At 31.8% G+C, this 25,206-nt stretch overlaps 1 protein-coding gene and 1 long non-coding RNA gene across 2 annotated transcripts in view; one reads left to right on the top strand and one right to left on the bottom strand.

Annotated features, from left to right (window-relative positions):
* Positions 1 to 14,649, bottom strand: part of LOC136982334 (ATP-binding cassette sub-family C member 4-like) — a 147,686-nt gene extending 133,037 nt beyond the window's left edge. The window contains exon 1 of the mRNA XM_067278809.1: positions 14,571 to 14,649. Coding sequence (XP_067134910.1) covers positions 14,571 to 14,635 — 65 coding nt within the window. The 5' untranslated portion in view covers positions 14,636 to 14,649. The remainder of the gene's footprint in view (positions 1 to 14,570) is intronic.
* Positions 14,650 to 16,530: 1,881 nt separating this feature from the next.
* LOC136982313 (uncharacterized) lies at positions 16,531 to 19,901 on the top strand. The gene is made up of 3 exons (XR_010881875.1): positions 16,531 to 16,688; positions 19,575 to 19,680; positions 19,749 to 19,901. It is a non-coding gene; the product is annotated as an uncharacterized lncRNA (long non-coding RNA).
* Positions 19,902 to 25,206: the final 5,305 nt, after the last annotated feature.

Genomic DNA, 25,206 nt, shown 5'->3' with positions numbered 1-25,206 from the left:
GAAAGTAGAATATGGCAAGACTAATAGATAAAACTATTATTACATATTACTCGATCAGAAAAATTTATACTTGAAGAATTTTGTTTTGATAATTATTGCCTAGGGTTTATGTCGAAAATATTTTTCAGTTATATTTGTAATTACAGTTAATTCGAATAGTAATGGCGCTTAAATATTTATAGAATTAATTGAAGTTTTCGAATTTTGTTTTGAGGAAACTGAGGAAGGCAAGAGTATCTACAGTTGTATAATGAACTGAATTTAAGTAAATTAGGTGACTTTGTATGTTTCGATGTAGTTTTTTATAATATTACGATATACGAACTTTCGATTTTGTAAATTGTATTATACTAAAAAATAAAGTTTTTCGTTATTCTCCTACTTAATGATGTATTTATAATGTTTCTGAACTAAATAATACTTATTAAATTGAAATCCGAGCTTTACAAAGTACTATGAATATTAGAGAAGACCGTTTTACTATAAACTACTACGTTTTACTACAGCTTACTCCAATGTTGATTCTACGAAAAGTAGGTCAGACAAGGACCGTTAGACTAATGACGTAGGCTGTTTACTTTTTCCGGTTGCATCGGTGCACTCCCGATAGCGTCATTTACAGAAGTCACACCTACTTTTTTCTGACGCGAGCCAATTAGGAATATTAATTTTTTTAACCAATCAGATGACGGCGGGAGATTTAAATTCGATTTATGTCGATAGATGGCCGTCTAAAATTTTATATTTATTTTAATTTTCTTTCTTTTATTGTAATTTCTCGAGAACTAAAGGATATTCCAAAACAAAGTTGGAGAACCCAACTACTCGTGAAAATTCTACGACTTCACGAAATGGTCCAGGTATTTTATAAGAATTTTTTAACGACTATAGTCGTTCTTCACCACTGCCACTCGATCGCCTTGGACGACTATTCTTGTCCTTCACTGTTAAGAGGTTAACTACTTGCCATCTGGACCCGAGTTAACTCAAGCAAGTTTCATAGCGTTACAAACAAAATGGTACTTTTGGCTAAAAAATTTTTTTTTTGCATCTCTGGAATGTTTTCTAAGTTTTCAAATTTTTTTAAAAATTTTACCCGCGCGAAAAAATTTCATTGCGATTTTAATTAACCTTTAATGACGCGCGATTAACGCTTAATTGTTTTTTATGGGATTTTTTTTATGAAACTTCATTTATCTTTCTAAAGTTCTTGTGCGCCGATTTTACTTCGATAAAGTTATTTAAAGCTATTTTCTGATGTCAAAAACAACATCCAATAGTTTTTTTAATTTTTTTAATTAATAGATTTTATTGTATATACGTTTAATTAAGTCGGAGGGTCGGAAATTTTAATTAAAATCGTAATTTTAAAAAAATATTTAGAAATATATTCCCATCTAGTATTCACCCTATTTTGTACCCTTTTCCTCCTGAGAGTTTCCTGAGAATGTCCCGCGAAAGACGAAACCAGCTGTTCTCAAGGTCATCCAGCTGTGTAAACAATGACTCATTGGTGTCAGATTTTGCGCTAAGGCGAGAAAAAGGAAATTGTACTTTGAAGATTTTTCTTCAAAATTAACACATTTCTTTCGTTTTTTTCAGTTTCAAGTATTTTTTATTGCTTTTTATATAGAGTTCTAATTAGTTAATATGGCAAGAGGTTAAAAATTATGTAAACTAATTGAATGTCTTTTTTATCAGAAACAATTCTCTCTCTTCACAAAAAAAATTATCATTTGAACAACAGGAAAAAGACCACAACAAAAAAAGACCGACCTAGATTACTTCAGGTAAAAAAAAATGTTTTCGCTAATAGAATCCGCTTTTCAAAATTTTTTACAATTTTATCGTAAATCTAATCTCGATTATGTTGATCCAGTCATTTTTTTTAGAGATATAAAATTTTAATTATTTAATGTAATTACGAATTTTGGAAATGATTATAGAATTCGATTTGTTATTAGTCTTAAAGTAATAATGTATAAATGCATAGAAACAGGACATCAGTGGTACACTTTACATTAGGTAGTGGATGGATAATTTATAAACAAGATTTTATAAATGTTTATAGATCGGCATATGATGGAATTAATGGAGGCTGTAGACCGATAATTTTGCCCAAACAATTAGCAAACAAAAAATGTCTTTTAAATATTCAATGTAAAGACGATAAATGTTTTGTTTATTGCATGCTCGCATCTATTTTTCCGCTTGCAAATAATAAAAATAATTCTTGCACCCAGTGAAAACGAGTAAGATCGCCTATGATCTAATATTCTTAATCTTTGCTTTCATTAGTTTTTGCCCAAGCAACGTCAGGCTCATCTAGTATAAATATAATAATAAAACAAAATATAATTTTTTAAGTACGGAGTACCTAATAATATTTACTATATATTATATAAACTGTATTGACAAAATGTAAGCAAGTTTAGTTTTATAACAAATACATAAAAATACATAAGAAAACTACAAAATTGTTTTCTCGCTCTTTCGTTTGCGAATTGGTCAATCACTTTCTTCAGATCAAGTTGACAAGCTATTGTTTTTTCGGTTGATAGAGTCAGGGGCAGATCTAGATTTTTCGGGGCCTGGGGCATATTGAAGTGCAATGAGGACCCATTTTTCGTTAATACAAATAATATTAAACAAATATCAAGCAATGGGATCGGTTATTGTATATTTAAAAAACAATAATCTTTAAAAAATTGTAAAATTTCTTAAAAATAAACGAGTTTCTAAAATTAACTCTTTTCTATCCGACTTCGAAAGAGCTAAGAACTGAGATGGACACCGTGGAAATTAATAAATACTTCTTACTTTATTATTCACCATCCATGCGTTATCATTCAAAATATCCAAATGCATTTCGCAAATTTTTTTGCCTCTTCAGTGGATATTACGTACATTATTATTGGATATTATTGCACCTTTACAACAGTGTTACATTTATATTCTATCAAATTTTCCCAGCATGCATCTACAGATAACCCGGTATTCAGATTGATGACATTTGCATAATTTTTGATACAATAATGTTCCGCGATACGTCTTGTTACAATATTTTCAAATTTATACAATATTTTGATACTATTTCTATTTATGATACAATTATTATTTTTACAATGTTGATACCATGGAGATAGACTTAGTTTTGGATCTCAATATGTACATATGTCAGGATTAATATGTCGGCTACATATGTAGACGACATATTAATCCTGTATGATTCCAATATTACCACAGCCCAAAACATCGAAACTTATGCGAACAGTTTAAACAATGATATTAGATTCACCTACGAAGAAGAGAAAAATAACGAAATTAACTATTTAGATGTTACAATCACACGAAACGAAAAAACACTACTGTTTCGTAAGTATACAAAGATCTGTAATAATAATAAAGTAATCAACTATAAATCATACTGTCCTTTAGGTATAAAGAGAAACGTTTTTATAATGGAACTAAGAAAAATCCTCAACAGAACGACATTGCAGAAGTATATAGAACTTGAAACTGAAAATCTGTTTAAAAAATATCTGCTTAACGATTACCCTCAACAAGTAATACGTAAGTGGTATAATTGTTATACAATAAGTAGATATAATGTAAAAGAAGAAAAAAGTAAAAACTTATACATTAAAATACCATATATTAAAAAGTTTTATGAAAAATATAAAAATAACTTTAATAATTGTTCTGTCAACTTAGTGGGCGAACAGAAAAATAGATTAAGCAAAAGTATTCATGTGGTAAACAGAGGAATAGTAGGACATTCACAAGACCCTTTGAAAACAGCAGGAGTCGTCTACAAACTAATATGTACATGCCCAGAAAGTAAGATCTATGTTGGAGAAACGGGAAGACAGCTTGAACAACGTGTTAAAGAGCATGAAGCGGCAATTCGCCTGAAGCGAAGTGAATCTCCATGGTATCAACATTGTAAAAATAATAATTGTATCATAAATAGAAATAGTATCAAAATATTGTATAAATTTGAAAATATTGTAACAAGACGTATCGCGGAACATTATTGTATCAAAAATTATGCAAATGTCATCAATCTGAATACCGGGTTATCTGTAGATGCATGCTGGGAAAATTTGATAGAATATAAATGTAACACTGTTGTAAAGGTGTAATATCCACTGAAGAGGCAAAGAAATTTGCGAAATGCATTTGGATATTTTGAATGATAACGCATGGATGGTGAATAATAAAGTAAGAAGTATTTATTAATTTCCACGGTGTCCATCTCAGTTCTTAGCTCTTTCGAAGTCGGATAGAAAAGAGTTAATTTTAGAAACTCGTTTATTTGTAAGAAATTTTACAATTTTTTAAAGTTTATTGTTTTTCAAATAAACAAATAATATTATAAATTATCATTATTATATTATTATCATTATTATTATTATTATTATTATTAAACTATTTTTTACTGTACGATAAATGCTCATTGTTAATGAAAAAGTATCAAAAATTTACAACGATAATTCAATTTTTGTGGGTTTTTGACACTTGGGGCCCAGGTCTTAAGCCCCATTAATCCCTATGTAGATCCATCCCTGGATATAGTAACCAGAGTTAAGACGGTGTTGTGACATGCTGCTTCTTAAATAAATTTTGATTAATTTTAGTTTTGAAAAACTTTGTTTTGCTATTGTTGTGGTCGCCTGTAAAGTTAGAAAAAATGAGGCATGCTGCAATAATGTTGGAGAACCTATTTGAGGCTGCAGTGTGAAATAAAAGTAGTTCAGCAATTTCGCTTATAGAAGTAATTTCTTTTACCTGACTATAAAAACACATTTTAAATCAAAGCAGTTGAGATCCAAAACTAGGCGAATGTCAAAGGGATATGCCGATTGTAACAACTTTAATTTTTCCAGAATATTTTTATCAGATGACGTGACAAGATATGCAGACGATAAGCACTTGAAAAGTGTACATATTTGTTGAACGGATTCAAATATAATCGTTAATTGATTAATTATTAAATCCAAAATTTTTTACAAATGTTTTTACAAGTTTTTATTTTGCACTTTCTAACTTGGCGTTCTGATGATTCGTGCGCCTGGAGCAGTATGCACCAACTCTTCCACGGTAGCTACGCCTCTGCCTCCTATTTCAAACGCCCGCGAGACAATCAAGTCTGTCACAAGGAAAAGCCACAGTCAAACGACTGACTCAACAAAACACAACGATATTCGGAAGTAATGTCGATGTCGCCATCAGGAAAACAACTTCACAATGTTAAACTTTCAACAGAATCAAGGGAAATGTCTCTTCGAAACTACGTGACCTCGATTAGCGGTCATCTGCATTGGAAGCTGATTTCAGAAACTGTCACTTGTTCACGAGACAGACAACCGGAAAAAACAATGGCTACAGAGATAGTCGAGGCCGGCAGATGCCCACTGTCCATGCAGATATCTTGTCATCCTTCAGTTCAGTGAACAGTTGCTCCATAGTACTCTACATGTTTCGGTTGGAAACCGAAAACTAAAACAGACAGAAGACAAACACACTATGAAAGACACGTGACCATCGGACATGAAATAAACACGTCCATGTGTCCCGAAAGAAGCAAAGAAAATTATTTTCTGAGTGACAGACTGACCAAACAAACGGAACTAACTTTGACTCCTTTTTGGACTTTGTAAAAGAAAAATGAAATCATAGGGATTAATATGGATTGTACGATTTCAAAAAGAAGAAAAATTTTGTACTTTAAAAAGAACCTATACCTTGACAAGTGTCAAGGTATGTTACGCGAAAATGAGAGTCAATCAACCGATTTCGTATGTTGTTCAAATGAGGTGTCCGAAAGAAAAGCATTTCAATATTTTGATGTAACGTGAAGTGAAACTTTAGATGATTGTTGATGTAATGACGCTTAGAGAAAGATGGAAGCACGAACTGACAGCTTCTAGAGCTACCAGGTAAAAGAGCAACATTTTTAAATGGCCGGGAGCCCTGTGTGAAAATCCTAAAATTGCGTCAAAATCGTGATTATTTACAAAATCGTCATGACAGGGAATTTCGGAAGTTAAACCGGACCGAGAACACGTGTCGGGCAGTAAACTCGACCGAAGTGAAGCACTCGTGTTAAAACAAACGCGATACGATGATAGACAACGGGGGAACGTCCAACAAGGAGAGAGGGGCTTTGTCAGGGTGCTCGTATATAATAGTCGCGATGTACACAATCAAAGAAAAACAATGGGGAAAGAGTGACTTATGGTCAAGAACACCTGTTAGATTATGTGAGCCCAGGATTGTCTCGAAAAGGGGGAGGTGGACACAGAACATCTGGCTGATCAGTCTAGTCAGATGTCCAAGGGAAGGGGCAAACAGTGTAAATTTTGAGAGTAGCTGTCAACGTTCAGGCGCCATCCCCGGCCAAACTTGGTTTTCGTCTTGCTTAGAAACAATAGACCGACCAATCGGGAAAAGAAAAAAGCGACCCAAGACCAATCAAGAGGAGACGATTCGAAGGAAAATCGTATAAAAATCCCCGAATCATGGTCAGAAAAGCGAGACAACGGGACAATCTATCAGGAAGTGAACGACAGAACTCCCATCAGCCTCCTTCTCCCTACGCCGACGTCTGTCACCAACCCCTCGGACATTTCTGCCTGATTGCCCTGGAGCTGCACCGACGACTTCGACATCCCACCTCCGATCACCGTCATCCAGAGGTCCTTCCGCTGTAAACGATCTAGATCGCACCGTGTGTTGTGCTATTGTAAGTTCACTTTAATATCAAAATAAACGGTAAGACACTTGTCATCTTTGCCTCTGCTGCAACCACCCACATACGATAGGTCCCTAGGCTTTTTCTAACGCGCAGTTAACTTATTGCTCCTAATTGTCAGTAACTTACGCATATCAACAATTACTGTGACTGTGCAAGAAGTGCAAATTTCCTAAAACATGCAAAGAAAAATTATTGTACATATTACATCAACCTTCTAACTACTACAATTACAAACGTATTTGAAACATTTCTGAAATGATATAAGGTAAATATATAATGCGTACAAAACCTGCTATATTAATACTAAATTATCAGCAGTTACAATGTTCACAGTTGTAATAATCTTTATTTTTTAAAGTGAAATTTTTATTCTGAAATCTTCATTTATCCAAGTTATCTATTTTCACGAATTCTTCTTTAACGATGACATCAAGAATTAATGTAGACGAGTGTAAGAGTGAAAAAAACCTAATAGTAAATAAAAATAAACCAGTGGCACGCACATTTTCTTTAAAAGAAAATTCTATAAAGTAGTGCTGCAGTGAAATATCATAACATGACAAAAATTGCAACTGTGAGTTTTTTAATTGTCTTAGATTCTAAATGAAGGAAGGCTAAATGAATAATTGATTAAAAAAACAAATATTAACCCTCTTGCAGTCGTGTAGCGGGGAAGCTGTTTTACAGACATGCACTAAAAGACTCGGGGCAGGTTGAAGGTCATTTGAGTGAATGTACTTGTATTAATTAAAAAATTCGTATAAAATCAAATTTTTATATTAGAAGTATGAAGAAAATATTGCTAGTACGCAAATATCAGTAGTTTTGTTTGATATACTTTACATCCGCTTGTATTTTTTACTTTTTTCAAAAAAATTCGTTTGTTTTGTTTACATTAACGACTTGTAAAATCGTGTCTAATCAAATCGCAAGAAAATCATCAAAGTCGTCTCCTGCCGGACCACATATGACGAATTTATTTGAAAATCGAAAACGAATAACAAATAACTATGTAAAATAATAACAAAAGACGACGATGGCGTGTTCTGCTTATATAGTTCTCAAGAAAAATTAAAGTAAAAACGCCGGACCATATCTGGTCCAGCGAGAGTCAAAATAGTCTCCTGCCGGACCACATATGACGAATTCATTTGAAAATCGAAGACGAATAACAAATAACTATGTAAAATAATAACAAAAGACGACGATGGCGTGTTCTGCTTATATAGTTCTCAAGAAAAATTAAAGTAAAAACGCCAGACCATATCTGGTCCAGCGAGAGTCAAAGTCGTCTCCTGCCGGACCACATATGACGAATTCATTTGAAAATCGAAGACGAATAACAAATAACTATGTAAAATAATAACAAAAGACGACGATGGCGTGTTCTGCTTATATAGTTCTCAAGAAAAATTAAAGTAAAAACGCCGGACCATATCTGGTCCAGTGAGAGTCAAGGTCCCTACAAAACCGCTTCCCTGCAGGACCAAATCTGGTCCGGCGAGTGCCAGAGGGTTAAGCCTCGGGGTGCCTGGTAGGGTCTGAGAGTCCCGACTCATTTTCAAAAGTTCATAACTATTTTAATATTTTCGTTAGCGACTTAAGGTTATCAGTAGCTTCAGTTCTCTTTATGCGCTTGCGATTACATACTTACATATTTACAAACTGTGCCTAACTTAACATTATGCGTCTAACTTAACATAAAGTCCAAACATATTCATGGGTGGACCATGAATGTTTTATTGAATGGTAAACATAGCCACAATAAATGCATCGGCTATATACTTCCACAACAGGAAAATCAATTCAAAGAAAAAACAGCCTTTCCTAACATTGAATGTCTCCTTGTATTTTCTTGCGTTTTTTCACACAATTTCCGTGATTTTCTTGCGTTCAGCGCCCTCTAACAAAAATATTTAAACTATTCTCTTTCTCTCTACCCAAAAAAATCCCCCTTTGTGAGATTAACTTTTACGCAATTCGCATTCAAATAAACAAATTCTTTCAATTTTCATGAATTTTTAAGTTATTTACAAACTTATGCGACACCCTATATGTACAGGCTGTTAAAATGAAAATTATGCAGATACTGAGTAAAAAAGGAACTGCTTCTCCTTGGCAGCGCCGGATTAAGCCTTTAGTGGGCCCTAGACAAAATTAAAATTGGGGCCCCATTTAAATAAGTTGCTTCTAAACAAATCTTATATAATGTGACATTAGCATAGCTAGCATGGGTGACACCCGGTGCGAATATCGTGGTGTCACCCCAAGTCACATCGTAGTGTCACCCTTTTTAACTCTTTTATAAAACACTATTGAATTGTAATATCTTCGCACTCGAGCAACTTGAACGCTACATCGAATATGCGATGTCGCGACGTATAAGTTTAGAAAATAAATCATAACCATATATCAGTACTACCACGAGAGGCGGCCATAGGAATATTTCTAGATGGTGCGAGAGATCTCGTGGCGCACATTACTTCTGACGCACAGATGGCTGTTGACCTTTTTTTTTTTTTTTTTTTTTTTGTTTAGATAATGGCTAGTCGAGCAGACCTTAGTAGGAATTGTTAAATGCAGCCTTTTCTGACCTATCTAATTTCTTAAATAATTTTTCACCTTTTGCACTGAAGCCGGGCCCCTCCAAATTACGGGCCCTAGACATTTGTCTACTTTGCCTATTCGATAATCCGGCCCTGCTCCTGGGCATTGATGAAATTTGCTTTCATCTGCCAAATCTACAGTATTATATTGAACTTCGCTCACTCCATGCTTTGCAGTAAATTAAATATTACGTATACGTAATTTACAATAACTATATCCAACGTTTATTTATGCGTTAGTTTTTTAATCATGTAGAAAGCATGACAAGTTCAGATCCTAACTCACAAGAATCTCCACATCTCAGATACCAACAGTGGCTTCCGCAGGTGTGTCATGAAGTGCATGACGATTATGCACGTGGAAAGGCAATTCATTAAAGCAATGAGGAGGATTGCGAAAAATATTAAGAAAAGAAATTCAACATGAAGTGTTGCAAGAGATGTGGATTATTCATAGTCAGCTGTATCTAAAATTTGGTTCAAATATTTTATTTAAACTAACAGTAGTATAACAGGGAAACACGCTAGACGTAAAGAGAAGATAGCAAAACATTAAGTCAGGAGACTAAAACAATTATTTCAAAATTTAAAATGTACATAAAGAGAGATGAATAGAAAATTTAAAAAGGCATGTTTTAATATGTGAGAAAAGAAATGAGATTTTCTTATTCAAGAGCTTATCAAAAACCAGCATTAAAACTATAAAACTAAAACATATAAATAAGGATACATTAGGACCAACGAAGCAATCATGGACACACATACACAGATAATCTTTCTTTCTTTACCTGGCACCGTGATGAAAGGTGAGATAAAATACAAAGTTGCCTTTTGGCTTGTAAATGGTAAGATTCTGACATTAAGACAGGAACAGTCAAATATAATGTCGCGTTCTTATAGCAGACAAAACAAATTACAGAACCCTAATCATGAATCGTGTTGAGTCATGACCAAACAAGAAAAACAAGTTCAGAAAGTGAAATGTCGCATGTGAACAGAAAAACAGAAGATACAAAACAATCAACAAACAAAGCGTATATCCCCACTTTGTTTCATATAAAGTTACTTAATGCTCGTCTGTTCAAAGTTGCTGCATGAAAAGTTTTTTTAGCAAGAGGTATGTGTATTTGTTTCGAGGTAAAAGACTCTGGCTGTATATTCTGTGTATAGGGCCAATGGTATATTCTTTGATTGTATTTTAAGTTCCACAATATGACTCCTGAAAAGAAGCATCAGAAATAGATTCTCATTTTTGCTACGAAATTGGAATCATCTTCTTACGAAAGAGAATCCTAATTCTCGAAGCTGGAAAAATTCAACAGTCAGGAAATATGTCACATCTGTTGGCAGCAGCCCATACTAGCTGATTAGCTTTTTTATTCCCAGGAGAGTACCATAGCGCCCTCTCATTCACTCAATTGGAAAATTGTTTTAACTAATTGAGATGATGTCGAAAATGTTTTTGCGTATCACCTGAAAACTTGGGACGAAAAACTGAAAAACAATTACGATGTTTTGAACGTCCCAAAGAAAAACATTCTAATTATGTGATTACGCGATTAGCTTGCTCGCTCCACATTTTGGCTACACTCGTTTCCACTGTAGATATTTCATAACAAAACTATCGTCAAGATTAAACCCATGCGAGGTGCCAACATCTTTCGGACCATTTTCACTTGCCTTGAACCCATTTACCATTCATTTGTTCAACCTCTCACTGAATATGTGTACTAACTCTTCTATATCCGAACATTTTGCTCAGTCTAACACCTCGTTCGCAAAACTCCCAGCTAACCGTTTTTCGCTTCACTTAACCCATAAAGGCCGTTTGGGACAACAAAAATGTTATGCGCATCTCACGGGACATGCTCTATACTTTCAAAAAATAGTTTTTATTAATGTAAGGATCAACAGTGGCCGAGTTGGTAAAACCACCAAAGAATTCTGGTTAATCGCCTAGAAAGTAAACTCATATGGTATCGCTTTGAAGCGCCAAGCTCATATTTATCAAAGAAGAGCTCCGAAAAGGAATTTGGCTTTTATTTTGTGTACTGTAATTTTTACTTTGCAAAATATCTTTCTACATTTCAAATGTTTACTTTGGGAATCAATTATTTTTTGACTAATTTGACTAATTAACTTATTTCACTGCATTGTACTTGTTTCCAGTTATTTCTGACTATTATAGCTTTTGTAACACAATTTGGTCTTAAACAGTACATAAAAATATGATGAAAAAAATATAACCGAGATCAGAATCTAAAAAGAGGAACAGTATACTGCAAAATGTAATACGATTGTTTTAGCTTATTATTCACTGATTTACTTCGGTACAGTTATTACTTTATATATTAAGATTTGATATATTTTCAAACTGCTCATATTTAAAATACAATACAATTAAAGAATTAAACAACTTTACAATTAAGTAAAGTTTAGAAAATGATTAATCAAATATTTCAAGAAAACAAATAAACTCCAACATCGATGATGAAATGCTATTATTACACTTGCTGCCATCTATTGACTCAAGGACGAACTGTAAGGCTCTGCCAACAGGCCAAGAATAGAGTCGAGTTTTAGAATTATATACATAGGAAATCAGAGTACTGTGGAATAGTCAGGAAATATGGAATACCGAGGTTTCGGCTCTGTTTCTTGCTGCTATCACTTGGGAATACCATAAACTACTCAAGAAAGCCTCCTATGATGCAGTGCAGTGAAAGTTGACCGCTTGTTGTTGTCGTACCACTCGCTACAGAACAAAGTGTGTTTTGTGATTTTAAAAAATTTTTGCAAGCAAGTTTTCAAACATTTTAACCTACTAGTACACATGTGACTTGAACATTGATGATAAGCATAATGTTCACTATAAGAACTGTAATTTGTTATACTGTGGTCATTTTTCAGCTGACAATGTTTTGTCCATCAGTGTAAAGGTTCATTTTCTAAGATGACGTGTCGGATATTATGGAATACTAGGTATTTCATAATACCCGACGTATAAGTATAGTATTCCATATAACTAAAAAACGAAGATGGTGAATGTATCTTCTGTAACGGAAAATTCTCTCCGAAGATCAATGAGGCGAAATTTGGATTCAATGCTTCAGCTGTTCTCTGTGGGCTCACCTTGACTGTACCGGAGCAGAGAAAGAAAATTATATCTGTGACTTTGTAAATAGACTCGAAGCAGAAATGACATGCATATAATCTTAATAATGTGGTTTTTATAGTTAAAAATAACTATGTTTTATGAAGTATAATTAGTTTTTAAATGGTTTAAACCACCTATTCTATATTACCTGACTATTTCATAATAACCTCCATTTGTGACTTTTAATAAATAATTTTTTTTCATAACAACAAAATAAATAGTATTTTTTACAAGTGACAGTTTATTACAACTAGTTATAGTATGAACTCATGATGATTTTGAAGATTTTAATCAAAACAGTGGAGTAGCAAGGGAGGTGCAAGGGGGTGTATCATGCACCGGGCGCCACTCGCAGAGGGGCGCCCAAATGGTCTCCAAGACAAACTATATGTGTTTCTGGAGGGGGAGAGGAGCGCCAGTTATGTTTGCTATGCCACTGAATCAATAACCACTAAAGTTATTTTTAGAAATGTAAATGGTATTTCATAATACCCTCCTCTCCTCTATGTATTACATAGTTATATTATATTTAATATAATTATATAGATAATATATATAATATTTTCAAAAATTATATATATATAATATATATATTATTTATTGTAAATACATACCTTAAATATAAATTATAAACACGTTATTTTAAAAGTATTTATCTCATAGCTATTTTTAAAACACAACATCCTTCAAAAATCCCCTGATTAATTGCCACGTGAATAAGCGATATTTAAATTATCGAATGTATATTGTCTATAACTGAATTCTTATCATGACGAATTCAAAACGTAAATTAAATGAAGTTTTCTAGCGTTAAATATTTTCTCTTCTTATAAATTTATATATTATATTATTGTTATTTAATAATATAATATATATTACATTTATATATTATATAACTCAAAAAGTAAATAATTTTTTTTTCATTCTTAAAACCCATTCTTTAGTTTTACCAATCATTCTTTTACTAAATTGCGTTATAAATGTAGGTGTGAAATATTATTAATATGCGTAATTTGACGTTCGTTTGTCATTTTTGTGCGATTTTTTGTGTGCAGTACACGAATTTCAATCAAATTGGAATACTGCACAAGAATAATTGCACAAAACACATTGCACATATAAAAAATCGCACAAAAAAAGACCGCACCAAAACAGGTTTGAGTGTATCAATAGATAAATAATAAAGTTGACTTTTGAACTTTCTTTGGAGTAAAAATGATAATAGAATAAAAACTCACCCAATATCGACTATAACAATGTATAATTGTTTGACACAGAAAATATTTAAAGTTATATCTATTCAAATTCTCTCAAATACACATAAAAAATATACATTATCAACATATAAGTTTCACAATATTGTGCAAGCAGCAGGTTTTTCTGTTGATTCTCCGGTTCGGTAACATTAAAACAATTAAATACAAAAATAATAGAAAATTTATAGACATACTTATAAAAACTAATGACATTATACAAATGCAGCAACGAGTTGCTTAACATTTCCGGTAACATTTGATAACGCCATCGGTTATGACATTGTAGTAAAAAACGCCTATTTATATTTTTAGTTATTATAAAATGACAAAAAACTTTTTTTCGCAGTAGAGTTGAAAGTCACAAAATATTAATTTAGACATTACTCGAGATTTGAGACACAAACCTTTTTATGTCCCCTCGGCTATTAATAACCACAATTTAATAGCATCAATTCTCCTAATAATCAAATCTTCTGTGCTTTTTGTCAAAAATTTTTGACAAAAAGCGCGGAAGTAAATTAGCTTCAAACAGGGTGGACAAAGTCGCGCCTTGCACATACATATACACTAACATCCATACATACAAGAAAAACTCTCAGTTTTTTGCATTTCTCGACGTTTAATTTTGTCCTGAGTCCAAAAATTAAAATTATTAAGAAGAATTATTTTTGACCGATCCTTATACTTTTCTTTTCTTTTTTAAAAAAATTGCAGATTTAGTTCAGAACTAAAGTCACATCATTAAAGAGTTTACTAAACAATTATTAAAATGTTTAAATAATTTTACATACCAAAAAAACGCTTGAGAGAAAACACCAGCTGAATCGAATGGGTTACTCTTCTGTTTCTTCTCCATTCCGTATTAATATCTCGCATGTGAAGATGAGTTAGTAACTGCGTCTAGAGTATTACTCATTAAATATGTATGTCTATTGCGTATTTTATAATTCAGATATTTTATAATTAAGATAGCGTGTTAAAGTGTAAAGGTTTATTAAGTTATTTATATTCAAAAAACCTTGAAATAATAAACAGTTTAATTATGATATTCAAGAGAGATTTGTTACTGATATAGTAGAAACATTTCATATTTTTGTATGCTTAAAATATTAGACTACATATAAACCGATGAATTGTGTGAAAATTGATAAATGTATTACAATTAATTATTTCATATATTAAAATAAGCTAGCGACCAATTACTTCAATTCGATATTATATTTATGTAGAAATAATCAAAATTTAGTCAATGCTGGAAATAAATTACTATTTACATAAGTTCTATTAAATTCACTAAATGTATGATGAAATTAAGTATAGTGATTACGGTTATTCTCTACACACAATCTTTTTAAACATCATCATTATTAACTACACTCAAGTGTGTGAAGCCATCTGGATTTTTTAAGTTCAGTGATAAGACAAATCAGTTTATAAATTAATTTATAAAAAGTTCGAGTTGATTAAGTACGTTGAAGTGTAATTGTAAAAGTGATAAAAAAACATTGAAAGATTTTTTTATATAAACAACACTTTTACAATTTTTTATATTTTCTTCCAGTTAGGTCTAAATTTATTTAAAATTTCCTTGTATGCTAGAAGAGTCTGTAGCTCATATGTGGCTTTATACTCCAGAAGAAACAGGAGATGATCGCTCAGCGACCGAAGAGTCGGCCTTATAGAAGACAGCCAATCCAGGAAGACAGATAAGAGGTCACTGAAGCGACCAAAGTCAACCTTATCGGAGACGGCCACCGCGAGAAGGGGGGATAGGAATGCCTTCCGGGAGGACTTGGGGGGAAAGCTGGACCTTATTCAGGCGTCATTGGCAAGGAGGAAAACCCGGAAAAAACTCCCACTGCCAGCTCGTCCGAGTGAGGCGCGAATCCCCGATCGAACTTCGGTGTTTAGAATCTGGTCTCCGCCAGTATGAGCGGAGACGGAGTCCACTCGCCCACCGGTGGGGCTTATTTAAAATTATTTAATTAAAATTCTAATTATTAAATTTAACAAGAGATGGCGCCTAACGCCTAACTCTACTACCAAATTATGTTAAAATTATTAATATTGCTATAACCGTTTTTAACCCAATAATTCGGCATTCGTTGGTGTCTTACTTTATATATAAACAACACTTTTACAATTACACTTCGACCTATTTAATCAACTTTTGCCAAAAAATCTTTTGCCAAAAAAATCAAAAAATCAACTTTTGCCAAAAAAATCAAAAAATTTTTTGCCAAATAACCTTTATAAAAATACGTAGTTTTCCTTTAAAAATGTATAGTCACTGCCTGCTACAGATCTGTGATTGTACTGCAATTTTAAAAAAAATTGTAGACCGATAAATTCTCACTGTCGTCTGTCTTTCCTAATGTATTTTAAATGAAGTAAATTAAACATATGATTAAAAATTGCAGCTCGGCATTGTGACGATGTCGCAATAAATAATTTCTCGTTCCTTTTTGAGAATTATACTTACTGTCACGGGTGTCTGACTAAAGAGACAAACAGGTCGTTTGACTGCATGCACTAGATCTATCATTCTAACCGAGGTTTAGGTGATGAGAAAGTTGTAACTTTATGTCAATTTATAATATGTGCCAGAATATTGTTTAATAATGTAAAGGTACAGAAGGTACAATTATTCTAACCGAGGTTTAGGAGATGAGAAAGTTGTAACTTTATGTCAATTTATAATATGTGCTAGAATATTGTTTAATAATTTACTAGAAGGTACAATTAAAAAAACTTATTAGTAAATTACCTGACGGGTTAGATACGCATTTAACAGAAGGAGGGCGAAATTTCAGCGTGGGAGAAAGACAGTTAATTTGTCTTGCCAGAACCATTCTTCGCCAGAATAAAATTCTTGTCATGGACGAAGCAACTTCCAATATTGATAAAAAGTTAGAATAAAAAAATATTATATAATTTCAAGTATAATTCATTTTATATTATAATTCGTGTTAAGTAGGCAATAGTTATGAGTATAAGTTTGGTATAAGATTGTTGATATTAAGCCACTAATAAAATGGTTGATTTACAGAATGATTAAACTTACAGTCGATCGCTCTAGAAATCTGGTACAAATTTTGATGAATCATCACAAATATATTGTGTAATATGTTCAAAATATATTGTACCTCGTTTCTCATATTTTGTTTGTCCCTATTTTGTATTTGTCGAATTGAAAATAAGGAAAGGAAAAAAGACGCTTTTGGTGTCTACATGACAATAATAAATACTAAACCAAAATAATAAAAAACGTAATATTCCGATTTATAATTGAATTTAAGTGTAAATAAGTGATTAATTTAGGTAACATGAAGGTTCTGCTGTGTGATAATAAACTGTTCCATGCATCTCAGCTAGAACTATTAGTTGTCTGTCAGTAGTGTTTGTAAATTTTGATGTATTGTCTGGTAAATGAATACTCGAAACCAGCTCGCTGTATTTGATAGTCCAAATTTAAAAAAAAAAAAAAAATTATAAGAAACCAGAGGTATAATGATGGCTGTCTTCGGGTAACTTCGTGATTTTCAGATAGTGAAAAGCCTGATTTAAAGTCGATCTTCGAAGATATGAGTTTGACATGCAGCACAACACAAAAATCTTGTAAATGGAATCACATTCAATCATATTTTACAATAGAATTAAAAGTACTATAATTAAATTGCCTGTTGGTCAAAAGTGATTTTAGTGAGATTTTAATCGCCATTTGTAGGGAGATTGCCTGATTTCAAATTTTCAAAATATTCTCATAAATGGCCGTTATACGTTTCTGTGCTTGCAATTAATATAATCGCTGTTCTACCAATGCTCGCCACCTGTCTATTTTTCAACAAGTCTGCTTGTTTGTGTAAGGATTATTAGGCAATTCTTCCAATAGTCGATTACTTCGCGATACGGTTGCTAAAAAGTGTAAAGTCAAGAAAATTACGGCATTGAAATCAATAATTAAAAACACTGTTTCATATCATTCTATAACAAAGAAAACTGTATGAATGATCATGTCAGAAACATCAATTGATAATCTGTATTTACGAATTATGGCAGCTATTTCATGCAGACAATAATTGATGGAAGAGAGTAGACATTTTGCACACATACATTGCAAATATTTCTATAAGTTCATTAATGCAGATGATGTGCAAAGGATGCAATACATTATAGGACAGCCACTGTATATTATAATGAGAAGAAAATGCTTCTCTGTTGATGTAATCATTATTGTAACAGTTATCACTGTGATTACTCTTGAAGAACTGCTACTTAATAATTAGGCTCACGTTTGTAAAACCGGCGATATTTGCATGCAGCATGTGCAGAAATATCTAATGAATTTTCTACAGAATTAAGATCAACTACGAGTATTGTAAATCTCTAAAAGAAAAGTATGATTGCAATTCTTTTAAATCAATCACTATGAATGGAAAGCAGAATTGTTTTGCTAGGAAATCCATTATGTACCGTAAATAATTGCAACTCTTAGCAGCAGACAAAGACTTTGACATTTAGTAAATAATAGCAATGTCTTTTGAAACCAGGTTAAACTTTCTTCTTATTTGAGAATATAAGTATTATCTGTTTATTGTCAAAATACACATATATTAGTGTAATTGTTATACAGTTTTCTAGTTATACGTTATAACTATCGACATAAAGATCATTTTTTACAAATAACAATATCCTTGTTAGGGAAACCGTTTAATGGACTTTCGCCGTAACGTCCTATAGAATGCTACAGTTTCATGTGAGCTCTATATAATACGATTTGTTTTGTCCTGGTGTGTTGACTCTTGATAGATTGTTTGATTGGCCTAATTGAAAATAAGAGACTTGTTGAATACAATTATTATTATTTTTTTTTTTTTGGTTTAAGGTCAGGTAATCCTGCTTCAAAAAATGCAATAATTAACCATTTCTCAATATTAGTCGGAAGTATTTGTTTCAGCATTGTCTGTTTGCTGTCAGAAGTTGAACTCCAAATATGAAACTGAATACTAAACCTTCTTCAAATAAAATTGTCCGCAATAAGTTCACTAAGTATGGTTTGATTTATTATGCTAATGTGGCTGTAAACTTTTTTATAGTGTGCGAATAAATTATTAGTAATATATACCACGTATCATTTATATTATCGGCTGACAACACAAATTTTAACGCTTACTAGTGTAACAATTTTAAGACAATTGCTGCTTTACTGCAATTACTTGCTCACTTAAAGTGAAAATAATCTTGACTTTATACTTTTGTCCAGAATTTTGCCTTGATTATGGATTTACTAATGTTCACCACCATAAGCGTGATTGAACCCTATCAGATCTAGATACAGGTTGATTCTCTTGACTATATATGCCTAATCTGGAGTAATATTGAATGAGTAAAGCTTTGTCTTGTAAGTCTTGTGATGGAAAACACTTGGTGCACGGTAGTACAATCATCGCTGTCGCTATCGAGTAGATTAGCTTTTTTACAAAGACGTGTGTTTTCTTATCGTGGCTGAAAGTCGGGCCTTGTCACTTGATGCTAATTTTTTTTTTTTTTTGTTTGTTTTTAAGATGACAATAGAATCGTAATTATTGACAAAATTTAACGTTACTCTCAAACGTTTTACAGTGTGTTTTAGTTTTCCTATCATTCAATATGCTCACATACTGTTAGGGTATGGTAATGTATTTTTTCACTTATTTCTTGCTGAGTTTCGCGATTATAATTTAAATTGTTTGTGGTGAATTTTAATACGGGGCTACCGTTTCATTTATTTTATTTATTATTTATTTTATATCAAGAATTGATTCCTGTCTACAGAAAATAATTCGAGAGAAATTCAAATCTTGTACAGTATTGACAATAGCCCACAGATTACACACAATCATCGATTCGGATAGAGTTCTGGTAAGATTCTTCTTTTTAATAATATTAAAATAAATACCTATTTGTAATTAGACAATTTAAATTTTTAGGTACTAGATACAGGGAAAGTACAAGAATTTGACTCGCCGTACGCATTACTAAAGAACGTAAATGGTATATTTTATAATTTGGTAAAAAAGATGGGAGTAATTTCAATGAATGAATTATACGAAATTGCCAAAAATAAATATCTCGCAGAAGAGTGGGGAGAACAAACAAAACTATAAAACAGTGAAATGACTTTTACGTATAGATTATGTAAACCTGAAGTTATGGATGTTTATTTGAGTTCTTTCAGTGTTATTTTCGCACGTCACATAAAATTGTTAAAATCTGAACATTTATTAGTATTTGCGAGTTTTACGGATCGATTTATATATTCTGATCATTTATTGAAATTTCATCAGCAGTTTTTTGAGATACACCATTGTAAAAATTTCTCACACTATTAATTCCGGAAAAAAAGTGAACTTTAATGTATTAAACAACAGAAAACGAATTTAATTGTTATAATTTATACAAATTTTGTTTATGAATTTAATCAGGACAATCTTACTCGAAAAAATAATTCCAATCGTAAATATGTAATCTTGTAGAAATTTGGTTTATGGTAATAATTAGAAATAAAATTGAATTGTTAGAAATGTTTTTGAATCCATATTATCTCCTTTCCTGTCTAATATTCAATCGATGATTGAAAACTGGTACTGCATTGCATTGAGGAAACACAAAAATTTCGAAATTGTGATAACGTTCATAATTAACTTTTTATTAATTACCCAAACATAATTAATATTTGTGGAATAGTAACTTAAAATTATTTACAAAATAATATAAATTTTTTCTGTAAAACCAATCAATGAATTTGTTGTATGCTTCATACTAGATAAAATTAAGAAATGAGGAAAATAAAATCAGGGAAAAAAACTATAAAAAAACTTACTATTATTTATGATACATTATGCAAATTTGAACATTATTGAAAGCTGCCCAGTTGTATTTAATCGGTGAGTCAACCGTTTTACACGGAGTAAGTTGCTTTTAAATTTTTTAAAATTATCTTGTCATTTAGTTTTCAGAATCATAAAAAATTATTCGAATATTAGAAAATTCAAGAAGTTAAATTGAGTTATTTCAGTGTTCCAACGATATTTGGTATGGGAGCGATAATCAGGTGATACCCGAAATGTTTCGATTTCTTCAAGATTTTTATTAAATTTCAGCTAGCGAAGCCATCAAGCTTTTTGTCAGCCAATTATATTGACAAATCGCGAGAAAACGTTTGGCAAAAAAATGACTCGTCCGTTTCGATCGAAATTTTGAAAATTAATAATAACGATCATTATTTACTCTGCGAGACTATTCGTAATAATATTCCTCTTCAATCTTCTGAAACCGTGGTTTCTTAATTTCTATGATTCACAAACACAAGCCGTACTACTATTTTAACACTTGGCGGTTTTCCATCTTTATTTAGTTCATACGAGTATTATTACACGTTCCGGGCACTGCCTCTCTTCAGTCAACTAAATATTAAAAAAGTTATACATAAATTCCTTTTTACAAAATAACGCGACACAGAAAAGCTATTTGATAAATATATATTTAAGTTTATAGATTCTTTTGCGAGAAGTACCATTAGATCTTTTATCCAACTCGAAAGGTATACCATGTATAAGGGTGATGCGGGTGACGCGGATTACATCCAATTAAATAAGTTTTACACACGTTCCTACAAATTTATAAATCAACGCTATATTCTTTATATTTATAGAAATTTTCAAAAAATCTTTCTCCGAATACTACGTACCTTAAAAATTATCCGATCTTGTATTTACTAGCGAAATTCCAAATTTCACTTTTTTAACAATCAAACAGGTTTCACCAGCTCGGAATTTACTTACATCTATCTTACAAACGAGCAACCATATATAAATATATTACGATACTATTTAACAAAAGAGCAACTAATACATAAATATATTGCAGTACACTAATATCAAAAGTACTGTACATTACCTGAGGAGCAATCTTTAAAAAATTCGAATTAAAATTTTTTTGATAAAAGTCCTAGCATTGAGCCTTTTACACACACAAATAAGAGAAACACAGATTAGTAGACTTTTTAAAGACTTTCTTTATAGATTATGCAACATTACACAACACAGGTAAACCACACATCTACGTTCTGTCATAATGCAGGCCAATACAAATTTACATAATTTGATGAAATACGGTAATTTATTTTACAATTTTAGGTAGTACAATCATAGCTAAACAAATTATATTTGAATATTAATATTTAATATATAGAACATTTAACCAGTTTTCACTTATTTTTATACTCAAGTTTTTATTAATGCAATGTTTAGCTTTTAAAATTTCAAAACTTTCTTTAAATTTTCTATTATATGCATTTTTTTCTTTGTGTAAAATTTCAACGTTAAACTTATCAATGTTACAGTTATTTAATAAACAGTGATCGTGGAAAATGGGATTTAGTCTATTGTATTTTCAGTCAGAAATATGTTTTTTCAATCTTACATTTAGTTTCCGTTTTGTTTCAACTATATAAATATCAGTATTACTGCAAGTACATGGAATTTTATAAATAACGTTTTGTGTTTCTTCTATTTTTTGTTTAGTTATTTTCGTCAATTGTTTTTCTTTTAATCTAGATTGTAATTTTTCATATTTTGGTGCTAGTTTTACATTAATTTTTCTCATCTCTTTATCTATCTCTTCATATAAACCTCTGATATAGGGAAAAGTAATATATCTTATGTTATTACTCTCTTTTTACACTTTCGTATTTTTTATCATTTAACTTTTTTTCTCAGGTACTAATTATTCTGTTCGGATATCCATTTAACATAAATTTCTTTTTAATTCATTTATATATTTGTTTATATCAATGGTTTTGTTGGTTCTTGTCTTTATTTTAGTGTATTCCATATTTAAAATATTCTGTTTTATGTACAGTACATAGGTATATTAGACTTATAAATACATAACATAGTAAACACATTTTTTCTAGTTTTGCTATACTCACAATATTTATATACAACAGAAGTAGAACTATAAATAAATTCGAAAATGTAACTCAACTGAGGCTTCAACTGCTCCATGTATCGACTCCATTTCTACTCTGGATTTTCTCTTGTCAAAAACATGGAATTGCTTTTTATTTACGTAATAGCTATAACAATTGACAATGCAGTTTTAATGGATTTAATTTTGAAAACCAAAACAAATAATGTAATAAAAATCTCAACTTAATTCATTATTTTTAGTTGCATTCTGCATATTTAACGCATCCTACATTATTTTCATAAGTATGTATGTTCAATTTGTAGTTTATTAGTACATGCTTCCAAATAGTAAAACCAGAAAAATGTAAATGAACGTAATCTACTTGTCTAGCTTAATCTATTCATTCATACAGAAACGATCCTCTTGTTCAAACCTTCGCAGATACATTATCTGAAGTGTCTACAGATGATACAGGTAGCCAAAAAATCTTTTCTGGCATACGTTTTCTGTGTTTATTCTGTTATCATTTCCGACGATGTTTTTCTATTTCTGTAATATATACAAAAGAAACACACGAACATCTGTAATGATATAAACTTTTATATATTAATCTGCAAGTAGTTGTTGTCGTTAGTATTTGGCATATTATCTTCTTCCGAGGACTGTCGAAAATCTTTAATTAAATTGATCTAGAAATAAACATTTATTCACACTAACCTTATTATTTTAGTACCTTATTCATGTAGTAGTTTCAAGGGAAATCGTAAATTTATTACGTTAAATTCTGTTAGTCGGAATTCCAGAACGTCAAGTATTTTAAATAAAAAGATTTAGTTAAGTCATAATAAAATATAACTGCAAAATATATTCTTAAAGTTAATGTTTTTAAATGGACGTTTTACTAGAAAGACAGAAAAAAATCAAAAATTGGTTGTACAGTACTTTGTTAGAAATTATTGTTTTCAATAATAATACTTTAACAAACATATGTACCAATATTCTAATCTTATAATATAATCGAGATGGGTTAAAAATACTAATAAAAATAACTCTCCCGTAATCACAACCTGGTCGTGGTGGGAAAGCCCAGTAATTTTACTAATCCATAGGACAATGCAAACTGAATCACAAGCTCCTGGTAGAGACACCCATGCCAATAAGGTCTATGGGGAAAAATTAAGCTAAGAGTGACCACACGCACATTCTGTGGAGATATTTATTATGGTAATAACCAGATCAAAGTGTGATACCAACACGGACGTCGCCCGGGTTAACAAGGTCCGCGTTCGTGAGTTAGGCAGAGGCTCACGTTCGAAAAATAGGCCACAGTCTCCCTTGGTTACCGGTGGCGAAAGCAGCACCGGCTCAAGCATGGCTACTGCAATGCCCTCAACACGTGTGAGGAACCAACCCAGCCTTGGTGTTTCTGTGGCAATGCATCCACAGAGCAGAAAGGCTGGAAAACCATGCCAACAAATGAAATGGACAATAGAAATAAACGAGTTTATCATCTGTACTTACTACACCATTACAAAATTTGAAACAAACATGACAGCATACAGAAAACAAATACGCTTAAGATTCACACAACAGTATCCTCATCTCACTGTCACCGAACAAAGGGTTGTTGATCAAAAAAAAAAAAAAAGGCGATTATACAAAACAACCTTGCTCCACAAACAACACTTGTACTTATCAAACAACAGGTTGCTGATAAAATACATCAAAAGAGAAACATTTAACATAGGTGAAGATCACGTAACCTGTCAAAATAATCCAGCAACAAGCACCAATTACAGCACACATACGGCAACTACCACTATTGATAGTACAGACGCTTCCTTATCCACCACTGATAATGTAGATATAGATATAGTTAATACGCTCTCTCTTATATTTCAGGAAACTCTCACTAAATATACAGGCACAGATCCCCCACAACGACCACGAATACCAAAAAACAACATGTCAAAAGTAGTAGGAAAAACACTAAATTATGTAAACACTCACTTACTACCACACTTCATTCATTCAATTTCTACACTCTCATACATTAGTTTATGCTGGGGCAGTCACAGTAGTGACGCACCAAAGACTGAAAGTACTATCACAGACAAATACACAGAAAACACAATTCTGTCACAAACCTGCCAGGCAGAGAATAGAAACACAAATAAATGACATTACACAGCAATTAGGTAAGCTGAAACAATACACTAATAACAACATAACACCCAAATTAAGAAAACAGCTCAAAAACATTTTCAAGAAAATAAAAACACACACAAAACATGAACATCACAACACACGCATTACAGAATACATTGATACACTAAAACAAAAACTTGCTGCCAAAGCATGTACACTCAAACGATACAAAGCATGTACACTACGAATACAACAAAATAGTTTATTTGCAAACAATGAAAACTCTTTTACAGACAAATTAATAACAAAGCAAACACTGATACACAG

The sequence above is a fragment of the Centruroides vittatus genome, unplaced genomic scaffold (genome assembly GCF_030686945.1).
Source record: "Centruroides vittatus isolate TY-2023 unplaced genomic scaffold, ASM3068694v2 contig_82, whole genome shotgun sequence".
NCBI lineage: Eukaryota > Metazoa > Arthropoda > Arachnida > Scorpiones > Buthidae > Centruroides > Centruroides vittatus.
The sequence above is the reverse complement of the archived record's forward strand: the minus strand, read 5'-3'. Positions and strand labels throughout refer to the sequence as shown.